General features: G+C 38.3%; 1 protein-coding gene across 2 annotated transcripts; it reads left to right on the top strand.

Annotated features, from left to right (window-relative positions):
• The first annotated feature begins 1,466 nt into the window (after positions 1-1,466).
• LOC116207991 (calcium permeable stress-gated cation channel 1) lies at positions 1,467-7,056 on the top strand. 2 transcript variants are annotated; one of them, XM_031541154.1, is made up of 12 exons: positions 1,467-1,851; positions 2,092-2,432; positions 2,975-3,133; positions 3,246-3,381; positions 3,515-3,616; positions 3,973-4,092; positions 4,192-4,272; positions 4,358-4,698; positions 5,052-5,297; positions 5,500-5,824; positions 5,970-6,203; positions 6,493-7,056. In XM_031541154.1, the coding sequence occupies exons 2-12, from the start codon at positions 2,125-2,127 to the stop codon at positions 6,754-6,756; spliced, it is 2,316 nt and encodes a 771-aa protein (XP_031397014.1). In that variant the 5' UTR covers positions 1,467-1,851; positions 2,092-2,124; the 3' UTR covers positions 6,757-7,056. The 2 variants fall into 2 exon arrangements, with proteins under 2 accessions (XP_031397014.1, XP_031397015.1); XM_031541155.1 differs by having other exon boundaries at positions 1,472-1,851; positions 2,058-2,432.
• Positions 7,057-26,847: the final 19,791 nt, after the last annotated feature.

Genomic DNA, 26,847 nt, shown 5'->3' with positions numbered 1-26,847 from the left:
CATTTTTCTAAACCCAAAACATAAATCCATTTTGTTCCCTTAAAATAATAAATAATATGCTAAAAATCAAATGAATACTAAATGTACTAACTATCTTTGATAGTATCATGACTGGGTGTCATTGAATTTGTCAAAATGGAAATTTCAAAAAATTGTAGAACTTCGAGTTGTGGGTGCAGAGCTCCATATTTAAGTCTGGGAATTCACCCAATGTAGAATGTGCAAAATCGATATTGGATGAGTTATTGGTTGATTATGATGATTTCCCAAGGTATGATTAGAGATGATGGCAAGTAATTATTCTAGAATAAAAAAAATGCTAATTGTGCACATCATATTATTTAGAAGCCACGTGAATTTTAAATGTGACATTTTTATGGAATGAGAGACGAAAAAAATAATGAATGGTGATTTAAGTTTCCAAAACATTGACTAGGAAGCTAGTAATCTACCTCAACAGAGTACATCCCTAATATGGGGACATACAAATTAAGAATTCATCATCAAGTATAGGAAAAGCAGAAATTAATCTAAGTGTAAGATATAATTTTCCGTTAGTGAGATTATCTATACCATATATCTCTATATTAGATTTTTTTTCCTATTCAAGAGGATCATTCATTGATATCCAAATAGATACATCGGTCACTGTAAAAGCGAGTAAAAAGAAAAATACCTAAGCACTATAAAGAAATTACACGAGCATGATATAAAGGAAAATTTTGACTTATAAAAGTCACAATAAGTAAGAACATTACAATTGCAGTAAGCCATCCTGAAACCAAGAATTTTGGTCGATTACCTTCCGTAACAATTCACCATGGACCCAAATTAAAATCGGGAAGGGGATCTTCAATCTAATCTATTAATCCATGATAAATTTTTATTTTCGTTGCGGGGAAATTAAGCAAGCGCAAATTCCCATTATAGATCACAATATCTAGATATAGTGTAATTAACCTAATCATAAACGGCCAAATCCCAAGATTGTCAAACCGAACGAACTAACGCAGCCATGCTACAAAGATTTCTTTCGTCGGTTTAAACTAGCGACCCTCACCCGGGACCAAACCTATCCAAATCAACAATAAAAAGGCAACCCAAAAAAGTTGATTTGAACCGGCGATTGCCATAACTGGAGATATTTTGTTTGGACTAATTCGAGATATTTTAATATTTGTGGATTTATTACTCTTTATATCTATGGAAAGAGGATTGGGAAAAAGCATGGTATACCGGGACCACGTAATCCCGAGCATTTAAGACGGGTCCCACCCACCCACATCAAGGACAAGCCTCATGTGGACCCGGCGCTGGGGATGGGACGCGGTTCCTCCGGGGAAGTTAGCCGTTACAAATCCACGTGGCGCATCGTGCCGACATGTCCGGCGGGTGAAGCTACGCGCGCACACGGTTCGTCCGTGTCCGCAGATAAAATACTGCGGGAAACCACTCTAATTAAGGAAGTTAATTGGACTGTGTATCCTCAGCCCGACCATCAATGGAAACGTAAACTTCAAACCTTCCGATATCGGACCCAGCGAAGAAGTGAAGAAGAAAGAACAATCCACACTCTTCTCTTCACTACCCTCTCTCTCTCTCTCTGGCTTGGCTTCCATATTTCTAGGCTCCATCGAAAGGTCTGCTGCTGTGCTGGCAGGGGATCGTGCGTTGCTTTTCCTGGGGAAGAAGGAAGCAGAAGATGGATGGAGGAGGAATATTTTCCATCTGTGGGTTTTGATTGATTGAAGCTCGAAGCTATCCGAACTCCCCCTGTTCCATCTTTCGGATCCGTAAACCCAGCTCTTGCTCTCTGTGGAAGGCATTTCCTCGGACTGCGCCGGCAAAAAGGTGAGAGCTTGGTTTTGTGTCTCGCCGGAATCGGAGGATGCCTAGTGTCTTTGGGCTTTCTATATCTTTGTGGGAAGCTTTTGTTTCAAAATTGACTGTTCATTGATTGATTTTGACTCGAGAAGTCTTGTTTCCGTATCTGGTACGTCCGTTTTTTTTTTTTTCTAAGAAGGGATCTTTTTGTTCCGGCGGATTCGCTTCTGTAGGATCAGCTAAAAATTGAAGCTTTTGACCTTCCAGGGTGAAGTGTGGTGGCCCTTTCTGTGGGATTAGATGGCGACCCTCGGAGATATCGGGCTCTCCGCGGCCTTCAACATTGGCAGTGCGTTCGCCTTTCTCATAGCGTTTGCCATCTTGAGGCTCCAGCCCTTCAACGACAGGGTTTATTTCCCGAAATGGTACCTCAAGGGCTTGCGCCCGACTCATGGAGGAGCCTTTGTGAAAAAGTTTGTCAACTTGGACCTTCGAGCGTATCTCAAGTTCTTGCAGTGGATGCCTGATGCGCTTAAAATGCCCGAGCCCGAGCTTATTGACCACGCAGGATTGGATTCTGCTGTCTATCTCCGCATCTACTTGATGGGGTCCGTAGGATTCTTGGACCTCTCTTACATCTTTTAAGTTACAGTTACTACTATATGCGTCGGTGATGATGAGTAGGGTTATTTTTGAATAGAAGATCTCTCTGAATTGAATTGGTTCATTAATCTAAGAAATAGTGATAATTCTTGATCTCTCTCAATATCTCCGTGCTTGTAATTAGGTGGAAAAATGCTTTTACTTAGTGGTGTCAAGATGGACATCACATGTTGACGAGAGGCAGAATCATATTAATGCTTGCCTCAAGATTGTTTGGTGGAGTCATTTCTTAAACTGGTTCTTGTTAGAGTAGGTTGTCCTTGCTAACTATCCCTTAAATAGATTATTCTTTTTCTTGTAGAACACACGCACACATACACACACACCAAAAGAGGTGGCAAGCTGCTTTCTTTTCTTGGAAATTATTGCAGTGAGGAGTGATTTAGATGCATTTTTTATGTATTAATAGCAAATTGGATACTGTTATTCGTAAATAAGAACTGTTATTTAAGTATTTATCATCACTTCTGTCATATTGTCGATGCAGACTTAAAATCTTTGTTCCGATAGCTTTCCTTGCATGGACGATTCTGGTACCGGTTAATTGGACAAATGGTACTCTTGCTGCAGCTGCCAAGATCGCAAATATAACTGCCAGTGATATTGACAAGCTTTCCATCTCAAACATACCATTGGGGTCGCAGAGGTTCCAAACTCTAATCATTGTTCTCATGAACTTTTTCATGTCCACAATTACGGTTTGCCCATTTCACGGCTTTATATGTTTCATTTGGTTCTGATGTGATCTCATTCTTTAGGTTTTGGGCACATATTGTGATGGCTTATGGGTTTACCTTTTGGACATGCTATGTGTTGCAAAAGGAGTATGAGAAAGTTGCCAATATGAGGTTTCACTTTCTTCAAGCAGAAAGAAGACGTCCTGATCAATTTACGGTAATGCTACCTTTAATTTATAACCATCATTAAACTTGGTCAGTTTTGGATTAAGTTGAGCAGGTTAAGTTGAGTAAGATTCAGTAGGCATCCGTGTTTCGGTTGTTCAATGAGATTAGAATTTTGTGAACAGGTCCTTGTGAGAAATGTCCCACCAGACCCAGATGAATCGGTTGGTGAGCTTGTGGAGCATTTTTTCCTGGTCAATCACCCCGATCACTATCTCACTAATCAGGTTAGATTCTCAGAAGTATCTCTTTGGTATATTAGCACCAGCGGCTTTTGTTTTAAAAGAGGAAAGTATTGCTTCTTGTACGACAACGGATTTGATCACTCTAAAGCTGCCTAGGAAGCTTCATCAGAAATGCACATTCTTCTCTGTGGCTTCAAATGTTAGAGATCATATCTTAGTAAATATTTGCACCAGCAGATCTTGTTTTAAAATAAGAAAGTATCGGCTCTTAAAGAACTGCGGATTTGAGCACTCTATAGCTGCCTAGGAAGCTTCATCGGAAATGCACATTCTTCTCTGTGGCTCACTTTAGAGATCGCATACTCTTACGAATTCGCCCTGCTTACATTTCCGAACAGGTGGTTTATAATGCAAACAAGCTTGCGAGTTTGGTCAAGAAGAAGAAGAAACTGCAGAACTGGCGTGACTATTACCAGCTCAAATTTTCTAGAAAGCGCACGGATAGGCCCTTAATGAAGGTAATTAGAGGCACTCAAATCTCTGCAACTCTTGTCATACGGCCTCCTCTTTTATCATTTCTAGTCACTCTGTTTTTCACTTGTGTGCTCTGTATGCAGACGGGTTTTCTCGGGCTTTGGGGTACGAAAGTGGATGCAATTGATCATTATACTTCTGAAATTGAGAAAGTATCCAGAGAAGTGAGTATTCTCTCCCATGTCTTGTATTTAGACACTTTTATATGTAACCGTAATGCTTAAAGTGATTTTTCAACTCTGTATTTAGATAGTCGAAGAGAGAGAGAAAGTGGCGAACGACCCCAAGTCTATCATGCCTGCATCGTTTGTGTCCTTTAAGACTCGATGGGCAGCAGCAGTTTGTGCACAAACTCAACAGTCCAGAAACCCGACTTTGTGGCTCACTGATTGGGCTCCGGAGCCACGAGATGTTTATTGGCCAAATCTCGCGATTCCTTATGTCTCACTTACTGTTAGGAGGCTGATTATAGGGGTGGCGTTCTTCTTCCTTACTTTCTTCTTCATGATTCCCATTACGCTCGTTCAGTCTCTTGCGAGCATCGAGGGTATCGAGAAAGTGGTTCCATTTCTCAAACCGGTCATTGAAGTGTGAGTTTTGATTCTTTTCCTGATCTCTTGAGTTCCTGATTTATACAGTAGTTATACCACCAAAGTGGACCCCCCATTTTCAGACTTTGGACCTGAAGAGGACTCATAGGGCAGATAAGCTAGTAAACCCATTGAACTGCAGAACTCTTGCTTCCAAATTGCGCCCTTTTCTTGTTATTTTTTTAAAAACTCTTTTTCATTATGTTAATTTAGAAACTGGGAAGAACTCGTCAGAGGTTAAACCATAAACACAAACGTCGTCTGGTTTATTGTTTGTTCGAGTTCTGTGAACCATGTCCTCTACTTCATTCAGTTCTCTCGAAACTGACTGTATCTTTGTGGTATTCATGCAGCAAATTTATTAAGGCATTCATTGCTGGTGTTCTCCCGGGGCTTGCCTTGAAGCTCTTTCTCGTATTCCTACCCACAATATTGATGATAATGTCTAAATTTGAAGGCTTCATATCTCTTTCATCTCTGGAGAGGAGAGGGGCTGCTCGTTATTATCTTTTCAATCTTGTGAACACTTTCCTCTGCAGTGTCATTGTGGGTTCGGCGCTGACACAACTGAAATCCTTCATCCATCAGTCTCCAAACCAGTATGTGAAGTCCTTTCCAGCTTCTTTTATTATTTTTCTTGAAGAATTTAGACTTAACACGACGTTGAGAACTATGAACCTTATGTGAAAGTGCTATAACAAATACTTATTTTTCATACTCGCTTCGACTTCCGAGAATAGACACAAAGAAATTTGGGACAGTGTTTTTTCCATTTATATTTGTTCAATTTGTATGCTGCAGGATTCCGAGGACTATTGGGGTGGCTATCCCACAGAGGGCAACTTTCTTCATAACTTACATCATGGTTGATGGTTGGGCGGGAGTAGCTATGGAGATCTTACGAATAAAGCCTCTGATAATCTTCCACTTGAAGAACTTCTTCCTTGTGAAAACCGAGAAGGACCGCGAGGAGGCTATGGACCCAGGAAGCATCGGCTTCAATACTGGAGAGCCTCAGATCCAGCTCTATTTCCTCTTGGGCCTTGTGTATGCTGCCGTGACCCCTGTTTTGCTCCCTTTCATACTGGTCTTCTTTGCCCTCGCTTATGTGGTGTTCCGTCATCAGGTAATGTGGATATAATCAGTTCACAATATTCGGTGAATTTGCTCCGCACAAAGAAAATGCAGATTTTTATATATGAGGTTGTCTTTTTCTCCCTCAAAATAAACGTCTTCAGAGTATGCTTTTCTTTTTTTGGATGAAAATCCAGGTCATAAATGTCTACAATCAGGAGTATGAAAGTGGTGCGGCATTTTGGCCTGATGTGCACGGACGTATTATTACGGCACTGGTCATATCTCAGTTGCTTCTGATGGGATTGTTGGCAACGAAGGAAGCTGCTCAGTCGACTCCATTCCTCATAGCTCTACCTGTCCTCACACTCTACTTCCACCAATACTGCAAAGGCCGTTATGAACCTGCCTTCATTCGGTACCCCTTAGAGGTATGTCATGTCCCCCCCTTGCAGTCCTTTCTGCTGAGCCGGTCCTTGTCTTCTTATTTATATATATCGTGGGAACCACAAAGATTTCTGACCACATCACCCATGCTAAGAGCGCCCTCCCTTGTCATGCTTGTACGAAACATATCAGGCCCAATGTTTGGTCTGGTATGAATTTATCGGCCGTGCTCTTAGCAGGGTTCAATGAGCCCATGATGGCCCTGCCCAGTTGTAATAATTGTCTGAGACCGCCGCATCAACCTCATGTGGGTTTCTGTTTATAATCCTTCAGGAGGCTATGATGAAGGATACCCTGGAGCGGGCGAGGGAGCCAAACCTGAACCTGAAGAGTTATCTTCAGAGCGCATACCTCCACCCAGTCTTCAAAGCCGAAGATGATGACGAGAGCATGGAGATGGACGAGACTGAGAAGTGGGAGAACGAAAGCGTCCTTGTTCCCACGAAACGGTCCTCCCGGCTGAACACTCCTCTGGCCAGCAAGATGGGGTCCTCACCGCCCTCACAGTATGAGAATGATAGAGCCTCGAACTTGTAGTTTCAAGTAGCTGTACGCTAGGCCCGCGAAGGGGGAAGAATTCGTCCCCGCGAAGGACAATCTGGGTGTAAATTAAGCATGAAAGTTGTGGAAGCATGAACATAAACATATAGTCATTGTAAAGCGAGTGTGTAAGAGGGAAAATTAGACACTTCTGGGGTTTATTGTTATTTTTACCTGCATAGGGATATCTGGTTTTGGTTAGTTCTGATAAATCTTTTGATGTTATTTTTTCTTTCGATTATAAAAGAATTTATGGATCCAATACAAAGAAATAAAGAGTATTAATAAAGGTACGAATGACTTTGTCATGAAAATTAAATATAAAATATTTAGGTGTGTCACTATATTATATTCCTTTTTCGATGTTATTTTTTTTTATCGGATTACGGCCGTGCTTCGGTGCTTGAAATGGCCAGGAGATGGACGTGGCTATGGGGCGCACATCTTTTGGGAATTCGAAATGCGGTAGGTGGCCAAATGGGTTTTCAAAAAATAATCATCATTTTTCTTTGTCCAACCAGTTGGTTGCCAAAAGTTGTGTACTTAATTAAAGAACTCTTTCTTTGTTAGGAATTAATAGCTACTTTATCGGCGGATATGGTAATTGCCTTTAGGGTTAGGAATTATAGCTACGTACTTTTGCAGGTCATCTAAACCATTTAAGCGATGCCATCCGCTCGCGAGTTCGAGGAGAATTCCACTCGATTTTTCTGTGCATCATTATTTACGGCGTTTATGAGAATTGATATAAGAGACTGTGATCCCATCGAAACCTAGCGGGCCATCGGGAGCTAAAAGTTTATCTTTCAAACTAGAGTGATAATAAAAAATCACATCGAAACCTGGATCGGAGTTCTCTTGTAGAATTTAGTTAGAAAATGGTCAATTTTCTTTGGCTAAATTTCAAGTTTTCCATCCAGAGATTACAAATTTGATATTTAATGTAGGTCTTATCTTTATCGGTAATTGGAGCAGTTTTGAGGACGGCTGGCTAGTTGTGTGCGCAAGGAGATTTTGGGTCAATTTTTCACATCAGTAGAGGTCTAGTGTTCGCTAAATCGAATTTAAACCCTTTTAGAACTCGTTAGTTTTTATCGGAGGGTGGGTAAGGAAAGAATTAGGAAGGTAATGGTGGAGATATGGCAAGGTGCTGAGATATTTTTAAATTTTTCAATTACTTTTATGAAAATAAAAACTTTTCTTTTTCAATGAGATGGCGAAATTTATTTAATATTTTGGTGAGACTGATTCCTGTTTGGACATTGGTTTGCCAGTTGTAAGGTTCTTCTAGTGGTTATTGAACCATAGTATGTATTGCGGGTAAAGTTAGCCATTAAAAACTCAATTTATTGTTGAAGAACATTTTGATAATTAAAATAAAATATTTTGAAATAGTTTCTGTAGTTAGCAATAATAAAATTTTAGTAGAAGTAATGGTGCTTACCGATGAAGGGTTCTCTTCTATTAAAGACAGACTAGTTGACACCTGCACGTTGCGTGTTGAATTTTCATATTGAATATTTAACATATATGATGTACAAATGGATATAGATATTAAAAATATATAATAAAACTTATATTTTATCGAGTAGACATAATAAATACTACAAATTATGGAAGAAATAAATTCATGATGACAAACAAATATGTAATCAAGCTGTATGATTATTTTTTTGTTGAGTCACTGTATGCGAAGATCATATGTATAGAGAGTCAATAATCACATAGTATTAACCCAATGATTGCCATGCATGACTGGAGGACTTGTCCCATGGGTTTACTGGAAATTTATTGTGTGGTTGCAAAAGATTAGTTAGGCGAAATCCGAATACTTCTTGTTATAGAAAAAATATACTATAAAATTATAATTTCCATTTGATGCAACAAAAAATGGGGGATTTAGAGTATAAGAAAATTATCGTGTATAAAAAGATGATGCAAGAAGAAGAATTTTCATTTGGTATTTATAGGGCATTTGGTACATTGAACTTGAAAAAATGTCACTTGTATCTATAAGGGCATGTTTGGTTGATCGGAAATGCCAATCCCTTATGAACCTAACTCCGCAAGGAATAACATTTCCCGCGTTTGTTTGCATCCAGAATAGGAATAACAATTCCGAATAGGACCTCTCATCCATCATAGAGAGAGAATAGTTATGCCCTACTCACCCCTATTCCATGGCAATTTCCATTGGGAATAGATCATAATCACTATCTTTCCCCTCAGCCATTCCGCTACCACCAGCACCACCACCGCCACCGCCACTGCCGCTCCGCCCCTCTATCACTACTGTCGCTATTGCTTCCCTACCAGGAGGTCAGATCTCCATTGCTATTGCCCCTCCCATCGCCATCGAACTCCTCCATTCGAATCGATCCAAGAGGTCGGATCTAGGGCGGCTTGTGACCTCTTGAGCCACACAAGAGGTCGACCTTGACCCCGCAACCCCCTTGCTAGGTTCGTGAACCCATGCTGAGGGTGCGAGCCTAGTTCTCGACGAATCTAGGCTCAGGGGGTCTGGGTTCATAGAGAGAAACAATTCTTCTTTCTACAAACCCTGGCCCCCTGAGCATGGGTTCGTCGAGACCTTGGCTTGAGACCCTTGGCCTGGGTTTGCTAGTCCAGTGCGAAACCAACCGTGGGGGTCGTAGGGTCAAGGTTGAGTCGCTGGGTCAAGTTGGGGCTGGGTTTGTAAGAAGTCATTACTATTCATCTTCTTCAAGTTGAAGAAGATGAACATTGAATTTTTTTTTAAATTCCATTTAGTATAACATCTTAATATTTTAAAGGTGGGTATTTATGTCTTTTTATCTTGTTTTCAGTTTATTCTTGGTTTTTGCCATTTTTCTATTCTGTCAAACTAAACAAAATAAAATTTTATCAAAATGTCTATTATATTTTCTGTCTGTTCTAATCCATGTCCATTTTATTCCATATCAATTTCAATCCAGTGAACCAAACGTAGCGTAAGTTATTTCAAAATATCGAGAAATCTTTTAATTTTTCCAAGAAAATAATTATATATTATTACATACAAATAATATGGACAAATAATTGAATATGTCGAATATGACTAAAAAAAATATAGTAAATTCAATGAATTGAAATTGAAATGTCAATTCAACGTGGAGTTGATGGTTATTAAATGGATTGATTCGAGAAAGTAACGAAATTTTATCAGGAGTTAAGGGTTTTTAATTGGAGCTCTCACATACCGTGTTTTGACTTTTATATATTATATATAGATATGTGTAGTTTTGGTGATTCTAGAATGGTAAGTAAAAAGATATACATTGCAGTAGTACACAACTATAAAACCTTGGAGCCGACATGGTTTGGTTTCAGTGATTCGTTGCTTGTTTTGTAACACCCTAGGCAAATCCTACATTGGTAAAACATGGAAGAGATGCTGGGTATATGAGTGAAATATTGAATTTTTTGTAAAATTATGTGTTTTTAAGGATGCTAGAAAACTTTCCCGAATTTTTTTTACACCTCGTTTCTTTCGATATAATGCTGCCTTTTCATACAAAATGTACTTGTCCAAGTACAGGTTTCACTACAAATTTTTTTTTTGATGTGAATCATGGTATGTGACACCTAAGGGATCCCGTTTAATCCAGTCGAATAGGATATGCCCACTAAAGGGTAAAACTCTCATAGTGTGAATTTTTTCCACCCACAATACTTGAATTATAGACCTTACTTAAGATGAACAAGCATTGAACTGCTTGAACTAACTTACATTGATAAATTTTTGAAACAATTATATATATATTGGAAATTACTTTCCAAGTGTCAAATGGTTTTATATGTGTAATTTACTCCTCAATCCATGCCTTCATGTGCCACTAATCTCCCTCAAACCCACCGCTTTCCCCTCAACTGCTTCCCTTATCTTAAATACTTATAAAGTTGTCTGATTTTGAGTAACAAGAGAGAGCGTAAGGAAACATTTCATACTCTTGCAATTTTTTAATTCTTCATTATTCTAATAATTTATTTTATTATATTATTTAATTTATTTAATATTTACTGAATAAAATAAGAAAAAGAAAGTGCCTGTCTGTATTCTTATTTTGTTTTATTAGGTAATTTAAAATTTAAAATAAATATATTATTTAATTAATTAAAAAATGAAATAATTAGTCTATTACTTTCTTTGCTCGATCTCCTTCATTACTTTTCTCATCAAAAATGAAAATTTAATAATAATATATGACATATTCGAGATGAGATTAAAAGTTAATATTTTTAAGTAATTTTCCATAATATTTATTTTTTCTGTCCTATTCTATAAAATTGATAAATATTTCTTCCAATTTTGAATATTACAACAAAAACTTCATTTGTGAATTATTGAGATAAAAAATAGAGAATATATGGTCCATATGTGAAGTGAAAAAATAATGTTGTACATATTATTTTGCTTTATATTTAATACTTTAATTTAATATATGATATACTTTATTCTTTTTGAATTAATAGAAAAATAAATTTTGTCATATACTCATATTATTTTGTTGGGCATAAATTAAAAAAATAAAAATAAAAGAACTATTTCATGTAGAGATAAGGAAAATGAATGGGCCTTTATATTTTCGTAAATATTCTTTCATTCCATCTTTGATTAATTCATTGATATCATAATCATTACTTTTTATGTCTATTATTTCCGATCTTTAGAGAAAATTTCTTTTTCTTTTACTTTTAGTTTTATTTTATCATTACTTTGGTTATTGTTAATATTTCATAATATTTTGTTAATATTTTAAAATATTGGGATGTCTCTTAAAATTAACTTTTATAATCAATTAAAGCAACTCGTGGCCATCTGCACCTCTTAAGAGTAAGCTCTTGACATTAAATTTTGCATAACTAATTGCATCAAACGATGTAATGGAAATTAATGTACTAAAATGTGGATATAGGAGTACCATAAATACAATGCTTATCAATGGTAATATCACTCGTTCTCAAATAAGTCGAATGGTGAAGCCTATGAACTCTTGGAGCAAATGACCATGAATACAGAACAATGGCCTTTTGAGCAAGCGAATCTGAGAAGGGCGGACAGTGTATATGAACTTGACACGGTAAAAAATCTACATGCTTAGATTCCAACCCTCCATAAGAAGATTGATGCCATGAGTGTTCATTCTAGTCAAGGTCCCCTTCCTACTTGCGAGAATTGTGGTGGTGCGTACCATTCAAACCAATGTGCTATTGTTGTGGAGTCGACGAATTTCATCGTCAACAAACTGAGAAACCACCCTCTCTCAAACACCTATAATCCCAGTTGAAGAAATCATCCCAACTTCTCCTGGAACAACAATCAAGGTGTAGCATCCTCAAGCAAAGTCACTCATCCACCGATCTTCCCGTTACAAATTCGAGCTCCCGCTCCCGAGAAGAAACTGAATGTGGAGGAATTATTGATGTAATATATAGCACAAAATGAAGCTATCATCAAAGATCATCGGAATTAACTCCAAAGTCAAGCGGCATCGTTGAAGGTCTTAGAGACACAAGTGGGCCCAATCGCAAGTGTGATAAATAATTGGCCTCAAGGAGCTCTCCCAAGTGATACGGAGGTTAATCCAAAGAGAGGTAATCAACAACAATGCAATGCGATCACTTTGAGGAGTGGTCGAGATATCAAGGGAGCATTCCAAAAGATGCGAGACGAAAAACAAAAACGCAAGGAGCCAGGAAGGCAAGTGAAGGAGAAAGCAGTAGGCTCATAGTTGCAACGTAGTAAAACTGAGATTGCAAATTCGGAGGACCAACCGAGTTCAGTAGGCTTAGAGTTACAACACCCGCATCTGGAGGTTGTAACGCCCAACGTTGCTAATAAGGGAAAACAATATCGACCTTCTTCGAATGTTGTGACACAAACGATTTTGTCTTCTTTATCCTTTCCTCAACGTTTTCGTAAAAAAGATGATGCTCATCAATTCTAATAGTTGCTTGACGTGTTTAAGAAATTATATTAATATCCCATTTTCTAAGCTTTGGAACATATTCCAAGATACATGAAATTCATGAAGGACATCCTTAAGAAGAAACGACAAATCGATGAGTTCGAAACAATAGTTTTAACCGAGGAGTGTAGCGCTATCTTGCAAAAAAAGCTACCTTCGAAGTTAAAGGATTTAGGTAAATTCACTACCCCTTGTGCTATAAGAACTTGATTTACTGGACAAGCATGTGCGATTTAGGAGCAAGTATCAACTTGATGCCTTTGTCTGTATCTGAGAAACTAGGATTAGGGGAAGTGAAACCGGTTTCTGCAACTCTGCAATTTGCTGATAGATCACATGCTTATCCTAGAGGAGCCGTAGAGGATGTTTTGGTCAAGGTAGAAACCGGTTTTTGTGACTCTGCAATTTGCTGATAGATCATATACTTATCCTGGAGGAGTCATGGAGGATGTCTTGGTCAAGGTAAATAAATTTATATTTCTGATTGATTTTGGTGTTCTTGATTTTGAGGAGGATCGAGATATCCCCATCATTCTAAGGAGACCTTTCCTTGTAACCGGTAAAACCCTAATCGATGTTTAGAAATGTGAGGTAACCATGAGTGTTCAAGACCAAGAAGTAAAATTTGAGGTTTTTATGGTAATTCCACTACCTAATAGCTCTGATGAATGTTTTTTCATTGATGCGATTGATAGGTTGCCTGTAAGTATTGTGCAAATTAGGAGCAAAGTATCAACTTGATGCCTTTGTCTGTATATCAGAAACTATGATTAGGGGAAGTGAAATCGATTTCTGTGACTCTACAATTTGCTGATAGATCATGTGCTTATCCTAGAGGAGTCATAGAGGATGTTTTGGTCAATGTAGATAAATTTATATTTCTGATTGATTTTGTTGTCCTTGATTTTGAGGAGGATCGAGATATCCCCATTATTCTAAGGAGACCTTTCCTTGTAACAGGTAAAACCCTAATCGATGTTTAGAAATGTGAGTTAACCATGAGGATTCAAGACCAGGAGGGAAAATTTAAGGTTTTTAAGGCAATGTCACTATCTAATAGCTCCGATGAATGTTCTTTCGTTGATGTGATTGACAGGTTACTTGTAGAGCATTCTCAAGAAATGCACTGAGTCGATTCACTTGATGCTTCAAAAGGGGCAATATCAAAAAATAAGGATGATGAATTTGAAGAAGTGGCAAAGCGCTCGATGTAGCCCGACAATACATCAAGTCAATTTCTCGTTTTAAACCAGCGGAGAGACTTGTCTCCTCTACGAAACCCTCCAAGCAAATTCTGGAAAGGAATTTTGAGCCAAGACAATCTGTGTTACTCTTAAATTCAAGATTGAAGTCTTCTAGGAAATTACAGTTAAGGTGGTCCCGTCCCTTTCGGGTTTCGGAAGTTCTCCCCATGAAACGGTGGAAATCGAAGATCTCAAATCGATGGACTAGTTCAAAGTGAATGGTCAGAGCCTCAAGCACTATTAGGGAGGTGAAGTCGATTGGCAAAAGTCATCAACTCTCTGTAAGATTAATATTTAATCTAATAGCATAAATTATGTAGCGGAATAAACTGACCTCCAGCCATTACTTTGATGACGTTGATGTTTTTTCACGTGTCACACGATGAACTTGTAAAACAGATAAAACTGAAAGTGTCTTCTAACTCCTAATCTCTCCATATGGGACGTCTAGATGGAGACACAGGCAAAAGGCAGAGCTAGGGACTCCTCAGAATATTATTTCCTTATATATCCTCCCATTAAAAGGATATTAACTGTAATCCACAAGATATGGAATATCTCACTCAAATTACGAAATATATTGTATGACATGAGGGCCACCTAATTGAGATATTATCTTCTTAATTATGTAAATACATAATATCTCTTACATTCTCCCACTTGACCCCATGACATAAATATTTATGAGTGATAAACTTTATTTGGCCAAACTTGATATTCCCTGAACTATGGAAACCGCCCACTTACCTGAGAATGCTACACACGAACCATGGCGGTGATACCTGGTAAGAGAGTACTTCCCATCCATGTGTCTCGACGTACAACACTCCCACAATAAGTACTTTAAGGAAACTTGTAACTTAAAATATGTTATATGGGTCCTACTTTATATCCTAATGAATTCAATACTTTATTTGCGCAATTGATGAGAAATAGAATTCAACTTTATTCTCTAAAATAACAAAAGTAATACATAATTGTTCAAAGTATATCAAGAAAAACTACATTGCGTATAGGCCCATACTTCTAACATGACCAATGAACTGTTTTACTGGTAAACCTTTGGTCATTGGATCCACAATCATAGCATCTATACTGGTGTGTTCAATAATCACCACATCTTTCTTGAAATACTCCCTCACACTGAGGTACTTGATATCGATATGCTTACTTCTGCTGCCACTTTTGCTATTCTTAGAGAAGAACACTGCAGTTATGTTATCACAATAGATCTGGATTGGTCTCTGTATGGTATCGACAACTTGAAGACCACTTATGAAATTCTTCAACCATAGTGCCTGTGTCGTGGCTTCATAGCACGCAATAAACTCTGCCTCCATAATAGATGTAACCACCATAGATTGCTTGATACTCCTTCAGGAAATGGCTCCTCCAGGAAATGGCTCCTCCAGCAAGAAGAAACACATATCCTGAAATAGATTTGTTGGAATCTACACATCCAGCAAAGTCAGAATCCGAATAACCAATCACTCTCAAATGGTCGGTATGCCTGTAGGTCAATCGGTAGTCCTTGGCTCCCTGAAGATACCTCATCACTTTCTTTGCAGCAACCCAATGTTAGATCCCATGATTACTTTGGTAACGTCCCAGCAATCCAACTGCCAGACATATGTCAGGTCTCGTGCAGACCTGAGCATACATTAAACTCCCAACTGCGGATGCATATGGGATGTTCTTCACCTACTCAAGTTCCAACTCATCCTTAGGTAACTGGTCATTATTGAATTTATCCCCTTTGATTACAGGGGCTGGAGAAGGCCGACAGTCTGTCATGCCGAATCTCTGCAATATCTTATCAATGTAGGCTTTCTGAGACAGTCCTAAAGTTCTTTATTTCCTGTCTCTGTGAATCTCTATGCCAATGACATAAGAGACTTCACCCATATCCTTCATTTCAAAATTAACATAGAGAAATTGCTTAATCTCTTCCAGCAGACCTAAGTCACTACTTGCAAGGAGTATGTCATCTACATATAGGACTAAGAAAATAAACTTACTCCCATTGACCTTAAGGTATATACATTGATCAACAAGGTTCTCAGAAAATCCGAACGAAGTGATGACATTGTGAAACTTTAGATACCATTGGCGGGATGCTTGTTTTAGTCCATATATAGATTTCTTTAACATGCACACTTTATGACTATCATCATTAAATCCTTTAGGTTGCTTCATGTACACCTCCTCATCAAGATCCCCATTAAGAAAAGCCGTTTTCACATCCATCTGGTGTAACTCTAAGTCCATATGAGCCACCAATGCCATAATTATCCTGAGCGAGTCCTTCTTAGAAACCGGAGAGAAGGTCTCGTGGTAATCTATACCTTCCTTTTGAGTAAAACCCTCGGCGACAAGTCTAGCCTTATATCGTTCGACATTACTAGAAGCATCTCTTTTGGTTTTATATACCCATTTGCAACCAATTGCTACTGCCCCTTCTGGTAATTTGACGAGATCCCAGACTCCATTCTTAGTCATGAAATCTAACTCATCCTTCATGGCATCTAACCAAAATGAGGAGTTATCTTCACTCATGGCCTGTGAAAACGTTGTGGGGTCTTCCTTAGGCCCAACATCGAAGTCGGACTCCACAAGGTATACAAGATAGTCATCAGAAATAGCAGGTCTCCTAGTTCTTAAGGATCTCCTTAAATCAACTTGTTAAGTGCCCTGAGTAGTACAAGTTGGCTCTTATGGTTGAACCATAACTTTAGCAGGAGCAGTTTATTCCTGATTTGGTTGCTCTCTATGATCGACCGATCGATCATGCCTTAATGCAACTAAAGGTATTGTAGGTACCGAAACACCTTCTCGAGTTTCTTCAAATTCAATAGTTCGAGTACCATTACTCCCACTAGGTTCAACATCCTCAAGAAACCTTGCATTATTCGATTCGACAATTCGGGGACTGTGTGAAGGGTAATAGAACCTGAAACCCTTGGAATTTACGGAGTAGCCAATGAAAAAAATCGTTAATGGTCCTTGTATCCAATTTCTTTATGTAAGGATTATACACCCTTACTTCAGTAAGACAACCCCATACGTGTAAATGATTCAGACTAGGTTTCCAACTGCACCAGATCTCAAACAGTGTTTTAGGCACTGCCTTGGTAGGAACCCTATTTAATATATACACAGCGGTCTTTAAAGCTTCACTCCATAATGACAGTGGCAACTCAGAATGGGCAATCATGCTTCTTACCATATCCATAAGCGTTCTATTACTCCTTCAGCAACACCATTTTGTTGTGGTCTGCCAGGCATTGTGTATTGAGAAACTATACCTTCACTTTCGAGGAATTTCACAAATGGACCATTCATTTGTCCATTCTCTATGTACCGTCCGTAGTACTCCCCACTTCTATCAGATCTAACGATCTTGATTTTCTTGTCTTTCTGTTTCTCTACTTCTGCTTTAAATGATTTGAAAGCATCAAGAGCTTCCGCCTTTTCATTTAGAAGATAGAGATACATATATCTGGAATAATCATCAATGAAGGAGATAAAATATCTCTGACCATTAAAACAAGGAGTAGGAAATGGACCACATATATTAGTATGTATGATTTCGAGAAGCTCAAAACTCCTTCGAGAACCCTTGGATGTCTTGTTGGTCTGCTTTCCCTTTATACAGTCCACACAAGTCTTAAAATCGGTGTCGTCCAGAGTTTTTAGGACTCCTTCTTTTACCAATCTCTTAATCCTCTCTAAAGAGATATGTCCCAAATCCAATTACTTGAGAGTGTCTCTTATTCTCTGAATAGACGAACCTCTCACTTTCCGTTGGTTTACTTAGGTTGAGAAAGCCTTGCATGGTATTCATAATATGGATTGAAGAATTGGAGTCAATCCACCATGTATTCTTAGGAGCTTCAAAAAAAAAAAAGATTCATGACATACTAAAGAAATTGAGATACCTCTCTTTTCCAGCCACTTCTTATATTTGGGGCAATCTTTCTTTACATGCCCATCATTCCTGTAGAAGAAGCACTTCACCTTACTGCCATCTATCTTGGGTGGCACCTTATACTGCCTCTTCCCATGATCTTTCTTGCCCTTACCCTTTGGACGGGTAGTAAGATGGGCAACTTCAGGCTTGTCATGCTTCATCATCTCCTCCTCTTGAACACACATGGTCAAGAGTTCTGAAATGGACCACTCCTCTTTATGTGTGTTGTAGGAGATCTTGAAAGGTCCATACTCAACTGGCAAATATTCAACTGGCAAGGAGTTGAGAATGAAGTGAACCAAGAATGACTCCGAGATATCAATCTTCAGTGTCTTGAGTTGAGCTGCCAAGTCTCTCATTTCCGTAATGTGTGCACGCACACTTTTTGAACTGTCGAAGGTCTTGCTAGTCAGTCTCTTCATCAGGGTACTTGCCAAGGCCTTATCTGATTTGCCAAATTGTTCCTTAATTGCCTTCAGAAAATCCTTAGTTCTAGTCACCTCACTAACAGCTCCCTGTATGCTTTTACTTACACGGGACTTCATGAGCATGAGGCTTAAGCGGTTGGATTTCTCTCATCACTCATACTTCTCCTTGACCTCAGGCGCATCTGTATCCGTAGGAGCAAGTGGCTCATCCTCATGGAGCGCATAGTCCAGGTCCATGTACCCCAAAGTGAAAAGAACTGACTCCTCCCAGTCAGAAAAATTTTGTCCATCAAGTATAGGAACATAAACAATATTTTCAAGAACAAATTGAGGAAGTGCTGTTAAAATCAAGGACATCAACTATGTGCTATGAAAAATAAGAAATAACCATATATAGTAAATTCCTCCTCCCTTTGGGGATAGGCCGCAAAAATGCATGAATTTACTACTGAGACAAGCAAATTTGATAATTACGATGAAACTATTCCTTAATTCTTTGGGCATAGAACAATCCCACCATAATACCAAAATTTACCTTCTCAGACTAATCTAAGTCCCAAGACTAATAACTATCCTTTGGGGCAAAGCGATTAATCTCACGACTCGATTACAATTTGATGCTAATAACTATATTGTAGTTTAACTATACGTGATTTGCCTTATATCGGGTGCTTTAGCTACTCCTATATCCTTAAAAACACACTACATAGCATCAGAACCGGACAGAAAATAGCTGAACCAGTCAGAACCGTTCAGAGTTACCCGAACCGGTCAAACCAGGATCTGAACCAGTCAAACTGGTCACAAGGCCGGTCAAACTGAGTCAACTGGGCTGAGTTTAACTTAATGGGCTTGAGCCCAAGCCCAGCCCAGAAGGACTGAAGTGGGTCGGACGCTCAGTTGGGCCGAAACCCTAACACTAACTCGGGCTGGACTAAAATTGGAGCGGGCCGAGATTGGATCGGGCGAAACCGAAATCGACCCGGGCCGGGTCAACTTCACCTTCTCCGCCCGACTCCTCACGCCAAGCCAGCAAACCCTAGCGCCGCCACCTCCCATAGAACCTGAGAGCCACCATGCCCGCCAATCACGGCTAGCTTGACAACGACGACGCATGCCCGCCGCTGGCCACAATTTTCATAGGCTAGGCTTGGGCTCGGGAGAGAGATAGTGATCGAAAAGAAGGACGGGATCGAGGAGCACCCGGATGGCTCGGGATTGAGCTGGAGCCGAGAACGGTAACCACGAACTGGGGAAGCCGTATCCCAGAATCGTGATCTCGACTCGGACGGACTGGAACCGAAAGCTAGAGGCCACGGTTTCGACGACCCATGACCGCTTATACAGCCCCACGACCCTCGGCTATCCACAATCGCGCCGCCATGGCTGGGACTCGATGGCAGACCAAATAATCGAGGTTCCAGGACCACGATCGGTCTGATCTGAGTTGCTGGCGGCCGGTATTGGGCTTACGACCGCAGGCCAGCGTTCGTGGTCCCACAGGAGCGACCCTCTCTTGCTATAGGCGAGGCGGAAGTGCTCTGCGGCAGCTTCCTTCGGCCACCCAAGGGCTGATCGCGACCACAGACGCCCATTGAAACCCTAATCCGACCCAATTAACTTTAATTAACCCTAATCTGGCCCGATTAAGGCTAATTCACATTAACCACATAACACAAACAATAATTGCAATGATCGAAACCCTAATTGCAAGAATAAAATTCAATCAACCTTAATTGACAGGTAAATCGCAAACCATAATCGCATGATACTATAAAACCATCAAACACAATTATAGCATCAAAGCATAGCATGAAGGTTGGCTCTGATACCAACTGTTAGATTAATATTTAATCTAATAGCATAAATTATGTAGCGGAATAAACTGATCTCTAGCCATTACTTTAATGACATTGATGATTTTCCACGATGAACTTGTAAAACAGATAAAACTGAAAGTGTCTTCTAACTCCTAACCTCTCCGTATGAGACGTCTACATGGAGACACATGCCCTTTTAATAAGGCGGAGCTAGGGATCTCTAAGAATATTATTTCGTTATATATCTTCCCATCAAAATGATATTAACTGTAATCCACAAGATATGGAATATCTCACTCAAATTACGGAATATATTGTATGACATGAGGGCCACCTAATTGAGATATTATCTCCTTAATTATGTAAATACATAATATCTCTTACACTCTCATGAAGGACCCATGATCGAAAAGCGGTAAGGTCGAACGACGACTTTAAATCCAGCGCTTCTTGGAAGCCAACTCAAGCTTTTTTTTGTTTTTTTTTTGTTTTTCTGGTCTCGATGTCTCCTGCTATCTCAAGCTCCCACCCAACGAGGAGGAAAAGAAAGAAGAAGAGGAAGAACTACTCAAGGAGGATTGAGCTTTACTAACGTTCACCCAAAACTTTGGGAGTCGCTCATCCTTTCTTTTTGTCTTTTATTTTCCAGTCTTGAATTTTTACTTTCCTTGCAGTAATGACAATGTTTTGTCCTAATTTTTGGGAGTTCAGTAGTAGATATTTTGTCTGACTTGTGGTTAAATCATTGATCCTTTGGAAGCACTTGCTGATTTTGTGAAGGTGATTTGATTGAATCATGTATGGTGAAATTGTCTAGTTGGAGTTTGACTTGTCGTGTTGCTTAGTTATAGTTTTATGATCTCTCATTGAGCTAATATAACTATGCTTGCCTAGGATAAGAGTAGATCAAATTGGAAGGGAGTATGAGTTGATTAGATACATGAAACCACCACTTATGCTATCGGATCATAGATATTTGATTTGAGAATTAGAGTATGCTAATACGATAAATCAATTTCCCTTATGAGATTTGGGGCTTTAATTGCTATGATTGGTGCATCTTTTATCAATCCCATTCTTTCTTGAGGGTCACCATTTCATGTTATATCACCCTAGAACTTGCTCTAAATAATCATCAGGAACACGCAAAAAAATGAGCATAAATACGATGAAGGTAATTAGGCAATTACACTGGTTTTGAAGGTAGTAGGTTGGTCTTGTATTTCCATTTATAAATTTATTTTCTTGTACTTATTTCGAAAAGAGGAAGTGACCCATACCATTGTTTCCCCTTAGCGAGCCAAGTCGAACCTTATTGTCTATACCTCATCTTTATTCTCTAAATTGTGGGTAGGGGATTGAGTACTTGGCATTGGTCTTCTCTTTTCTTGGGATTGAAGTGGTGAATACTAACGTGTGAAAGGGGATCGGGGGAATTTGGGATCAATATTTAGCATTGGGATTCAGGAAGTATGTTTATATTAAGAATGTCCTCAATGGAAAAAAGGAGAGGGTGCACTCATCATTCATATTCTATTAGGCTCTCTTCCTTTTGGAGTCCCAAATCAATTTGTCCATTTCTTCTTTCGGTTTTTGGTGCTAAGTCTTCCTAGAAGTTTCTAGCTTAAAAGTTTCATACTTACTTGACCTTGCCCATTACCTTTTGATTTGTGGTTGTTTTTCTCTTGAGTGGTGGAGATAAGATGGCTAAGCAAGCTTATGGTGATGCATATACAGAGAATGTGTTTTGAGTGAAAACACTGAGTCTAAGACACTTGAGAGTGAGTGCAAAACACATGACTTGGCAACGGTGCCACAACCTTGATGCGGATATTCTCGATATCCCAAACCGGCAAGTATGTCAAGTTATATAGAAAGTGAGTAAAATATCATTCCCACAGAGAATTGTTCTAAAATTATCACTAAGTACTAAAATTACACACCCAATAAAAGTCAAGCCAATCGGTAATTGTTGGAAATGTATCTAAAGAAACAACACTGACTAGCAAGATTACTAAAGAAATTACTTCTAAAATATCTATGATTAGACGAACTAGGGTCTCGATTCCCTTGATGTTCATTAAGTCCTTTTATACTCTCCTTCTCTTTTCCTTAAATGATCTGTGTATATTACCCCGAAATTCGATTTTCTTTCCTAAGTATCTTTCGAGTTGTCTAGGCAAGATATCTCCTTCAACCAACCTCTGATATTTCCATGGAACTTGCCATTCAATGAGACTCATTAAGCAACAATCTCGACTTAGGGTACCCGAGGCATGCAAGTATATTTCTATCTATACATGTGAAATAACTCGACTTATTCGAATAGCCGAGGTCAAACAAAGGCTATTCCATTCCTTGTCTAAATCTCTACTTACTCCATCGAGTTGGTATAGATTACAACATCTATGTAGTTGGTGATCAAGCAACCACAAGCATTAAATACATATATAAAATAAATACCACGATTCATTGATTAAAAAGATCAAGAGAGTATCAAAGATTAACTACACATCAACTTCCTCGAAATTCTAGAAATAAGTTTAGTTCATAGCCAATATACACATCATTTCAAGCATTCATCATGTTCAACAGAATGTAAAGAAAGTAGAGAAGTTAAAAAAAAAGAGGCTGGTTGTTATTGATTCCTCGACTTGTTGCTCGATTCCTCTTCTTCTCCACGGAGAGCCGCTGCACTTTTCTCCCGTTCAGCTCTGTTGTTGCAGCCCTCTTCCTCCCCTTTGCTTCTCATGAACAAGAAGAGAGGAAGAGATGTGAGGACGTGAGTGATCCATCCCCTTCCTTCCGCTCTAAGCTTCGGTTATGTAGATCATCCATAGGTGGCTTCTTTGTCTTCACTCTCATTAATAAGGCCTTATTAAGTGTGCAACTTGTCCATTTGATCACCAAAACGAGGCCTACAATAGTTGAATTTCAAAAAGTAAGTTGGAATTCGGAACAAAAGGGCAAAACCTCCAGTGTTGCAACTTCAAAAGTGGGCGTTGCAACTCTGAGTCTATTGTTCATCCTGCTTCTTCTGTAGCGGCTCCGGTGTTGCAACTCTGAGCAATCTGTCCCTTGCTCCTTTCCACACCTATCACGAGCAAAACAAACTTAAATGGGTGTCAAGATTATTGAAAATACAAACTTAAGGCTTAGACATCACAAGACATCATTCTTGACCTAAAAACCATCTAAAAACACAAACTTCATGTATGAATTATCCGGAACTCATGCACAATGGGAATAACAAACTTATATTATCAATATTCGTGCACGAACAGGCGCAATGCTAGTATATTATATGTTCCGTTCATCCTTTCGATCAAAACAATTAAACGAAACATAAAGATAGGTTGATTTGAGAGGAAAATTCGAGGAGAAATAGAGAATGATCGATTTTTGATATTTTGGGGTTCAGTACCTTATTAAGGTGAGTAATCAATTTCTAAACTCGTATTTTTATCATAATAATGTTAGTATTTTCAAAACTGTACTGTCATGACCATATTGATGTTACAGATCATACATGTATTTTATATGATCGATTATGGTATTATCGAACCTGTATGAGATTTGATTAGTTTAAGTTGTGGTTATTCACTATGCGTCAAGCTCACTAACAAACATACTATTGCAGATATTTTTACAGGACAAAGTGGTGGTGAAAAGCATGGAATTTTGTTGCAATTTTCAGTTATTCGGTCGTATTTATATTTATCAAATATTCCGAATTTGTATCGAAAATAATATTATCGAAAATAGTATCTTATGGATTTTTAGGGTATTTACTACATTTCATTGAAGAAATTCACGACATTATATATCCAACTTGAGCGAGATCTTGAGTTCGAATTTTATGAATGAAGAATATTCATATTGGGAGAGTTTTACCCCTTAGTGGATGGACCTAGCTCGAACCGATTAGGCTAGGTATGTTGGGTTTTTGGATACCATAATACACATTGAAAAAAATATAAAACCTTAGATTGAGAGAGAGAGAATGTAGTATAGCGAGACACGCCCTCACTTGACAATTTAAATGTTCCAAATTTGCTTCTTGTGTTGGGACTATTTATGTGCTTTTATTATATTTTTTATTTTATTGTATTAGGCCTATGACCTTATCTGAAAAAAAAACCCTTGGATTTATAACCTTAAATAGTATTTGTCCATTATTATTGGTATTTTAAATTTTTATGTGGGTCTTTTTTCTATTTTCAAATTTTGACACTTGATTGTGCGATAAAAAATTTAGATTATTCATTTACACGTATCACTGATGTGGCACAGTTTTTTTTTTCTTTTCAAAATTTCGACAATTGAAGAGGAGAGGGAGACGGGCGGCAGAGCCACCTAAGGTCACTACTATGGAATTCTGTGAAATATGACCGTACGTGCTATTATTGGCATATGATGTGAATCCAAGGTTGCGTTGCCTACGCAGCCTGAGGCTATCCTTTCTGTCTCCCCAATACTTGACCAGAGAAATACAATTTTAGTTTTTTTTTTTGAAGAATCTCATTATGAGATCTTGTATTTAAGATATTATTGTTGTTATTATGTAATATAGATTTCGATGACGCAACAATATTAATTCTAAATTAGAGTACCATTTATTATAGAGTTTATTATATCATATAACTTAACGTTGATAGATATTTTTAGATCTATTCCAATGTCTTTTTTTACCCGAGGCATCCTAACGTTGCTATTTTTATTTCACCAACTATCCCCTGAGATTTGATGGTGACATCAAATTAGCAACGTTGGAATGCCTCAGATAAAAAATCGACGTTAAGATATATATAAAAATATCTGTCAACATTATGCTACATGATTCAATATAACCTTTATTATATACTGATACAGTGTAATAGCGAATAGTATTAAATTATTAAGTCCTTATTGTCTATTCAGAAAAAAAGCCTATTATCTTTAACAATAATTATATTTCCTTCTGAACTTTTTGGCACATGCCAATGTGAAACAGATAAAAAGTGCTCTCCATTTTCTTTTTGGTTGCAGCTTTGTCCTTAAATCTCATCCGCATTGGAGGATATCGATAGAACAAAAGCTGATTTCTCAACAATATTCATCTAGTTCGTGTCCCAATGTCGATATCCAAAGTGTGGGCATTTATGAATGAGGGGCAATTGTTCTTTTGCATCATCCAACAACATGTATTTGATATTTCCTCGACAATGCACGTTTAAACCTTTTTTTGTCACGAAGCCACAATAATAGTAGAAAATTTTCGTACCCGCGATGATCATCATTTGATAATAGTGCTATGCAGCAGTTATAAAAGGCTTACATGTCCTGGATGTTGTGGACTTAGTTTGAGTCCTTCTTTCTTTGGTCTTTATGGAAGATTAAGTCAGCGTCAACCAGCATGCATGCAAATAGGTTTCCAACTTGAAGGAAGTCATGCAGAAATTGTCCAATTGTCAGAGCACGTTGTGATCCTTTGATAGCTTTCGGAGAAACTTTGAACTGTCGGTAAAAGAAATAGGCTATGAAAATATTGAATCATAATATTTGAAGTATATAAGAAAATTTATAACTAATATAATATAACGGAGATGATGTTGTTCTATTTCAAATATTTAACTTGTGAAATAACTAATATAATATATACCTTGTGTTATACCTTTCCAGTTATATGTCTAGATATGTTAGGAATGATGATTTTTGGTATATTAAGTTAGGTACCTTATTGAACAGAAAACACATCAAAGTGGTTTTTGAGTCGGTCTTAAATATTTGGAACTGCCATTTTCAAAAAAGGAATTGATATTTTAGAGAATCTGCACCAGGATTTCCTAGTAGAAGTATGTGAGTTGTATTTTCAAATTGATCGGATCAGTACTTTTGTGTAGCATTGTTTTCTTTTTCTTTTTTTGAATGTGCATGTTTATGATAGAATCTTTATATCTTTCATGGCACAGGTTACGAGAAGTGAGGTTTGCTATCACGCTTCACTATTTGTCAAATTCTTATTGGTGATCATAACGAGTCGTGCGAGGAGAACCCTAATCCGTCCTACATAGCGTCGATAGGTCAGTCAGCTCGGCTTTTAATATTTTATATATATGTATTTGGTTTGTTAGGCCATGCAAAATTTATAAATATAATCTTTTTCGATGATTATCAAATTAACCACTTTCTTTAATATTGCTATTGTTCTCATTTATTTTAGTTGGTAAATTGCTTAGATATTTATAAATATAATTATTTTCGAGGTTGCCGGAGATCTCAGGGCCTCTGGCCACCTCGCATGCCTTGGGGGAAGAGCGCCGAAGTTGAGCCCCGCTGATCCGTCCCCTCTTTCTCTCTCTTTTCGGGTTCTAGATTTTCGAAGAGAGAGAAGGAGGGAAGCGCCATCCTCGATCTAGAGGAGGAGGGAGCCCTCCATCCTCCACCACCCTTTTTAAAATTAAGTTTATTTCATTTTGAAAATAAATTTTACCTTACACATGTCATTTCACTATTGATTTAATGACTTCGTCGGCTATATCAGGCGTCAGCTTCCATGTCGCCTTTCCGTCACAATTCCATTAATAAGGTTGAAGGCCATACCATTATGTATAATGGAATGGGGAAAAATAGGTCCATTTGATGGCAAAAGAAAATTAG

The sequence above is a fragment of the Punica granatum genome, chromosome 5 (genome assembly GCF_007655135.1).
Source record: "Punica granatum isolate Tunisia-2019 chromosome 5, ASM765513v2, whole genome shotgun sequence".
Taxonomy (NCBI): Eukaryota; Viridiplantae; Streptophyta; class Magnoliopsida; order Myrtales; family Lythraceae; genus Punica; species Punica granatum.
Note: the sequence above shows the minus strand (reverse complement) of the source record. Positions and strands in the feature narration are given on the sequence as shown.

Coding starts and splice junctions, on each gene's coding strand:
- LOC116207991 (XM_031541154.1), top strand. CDS start 2,125: ATGGCGACCCTCGGAGATATCGGGCTCTCCGCGGCCTTCAACATTGGC. Junction 4,273..4,357: donor TTGAGAAAGTATCCAGAGAA/GTGAGTATTCTC, acceptor CTCTGTATTTAG/ATAGTCGAAGAGAGAGAGAA. Junction 5,298..5,499: donor ATCCATCAGTCTCCAAACCA/GTATGTGAAGTC, acceptor TGTATGCTGCAG/GATTCCGAGGACTATTGGGG.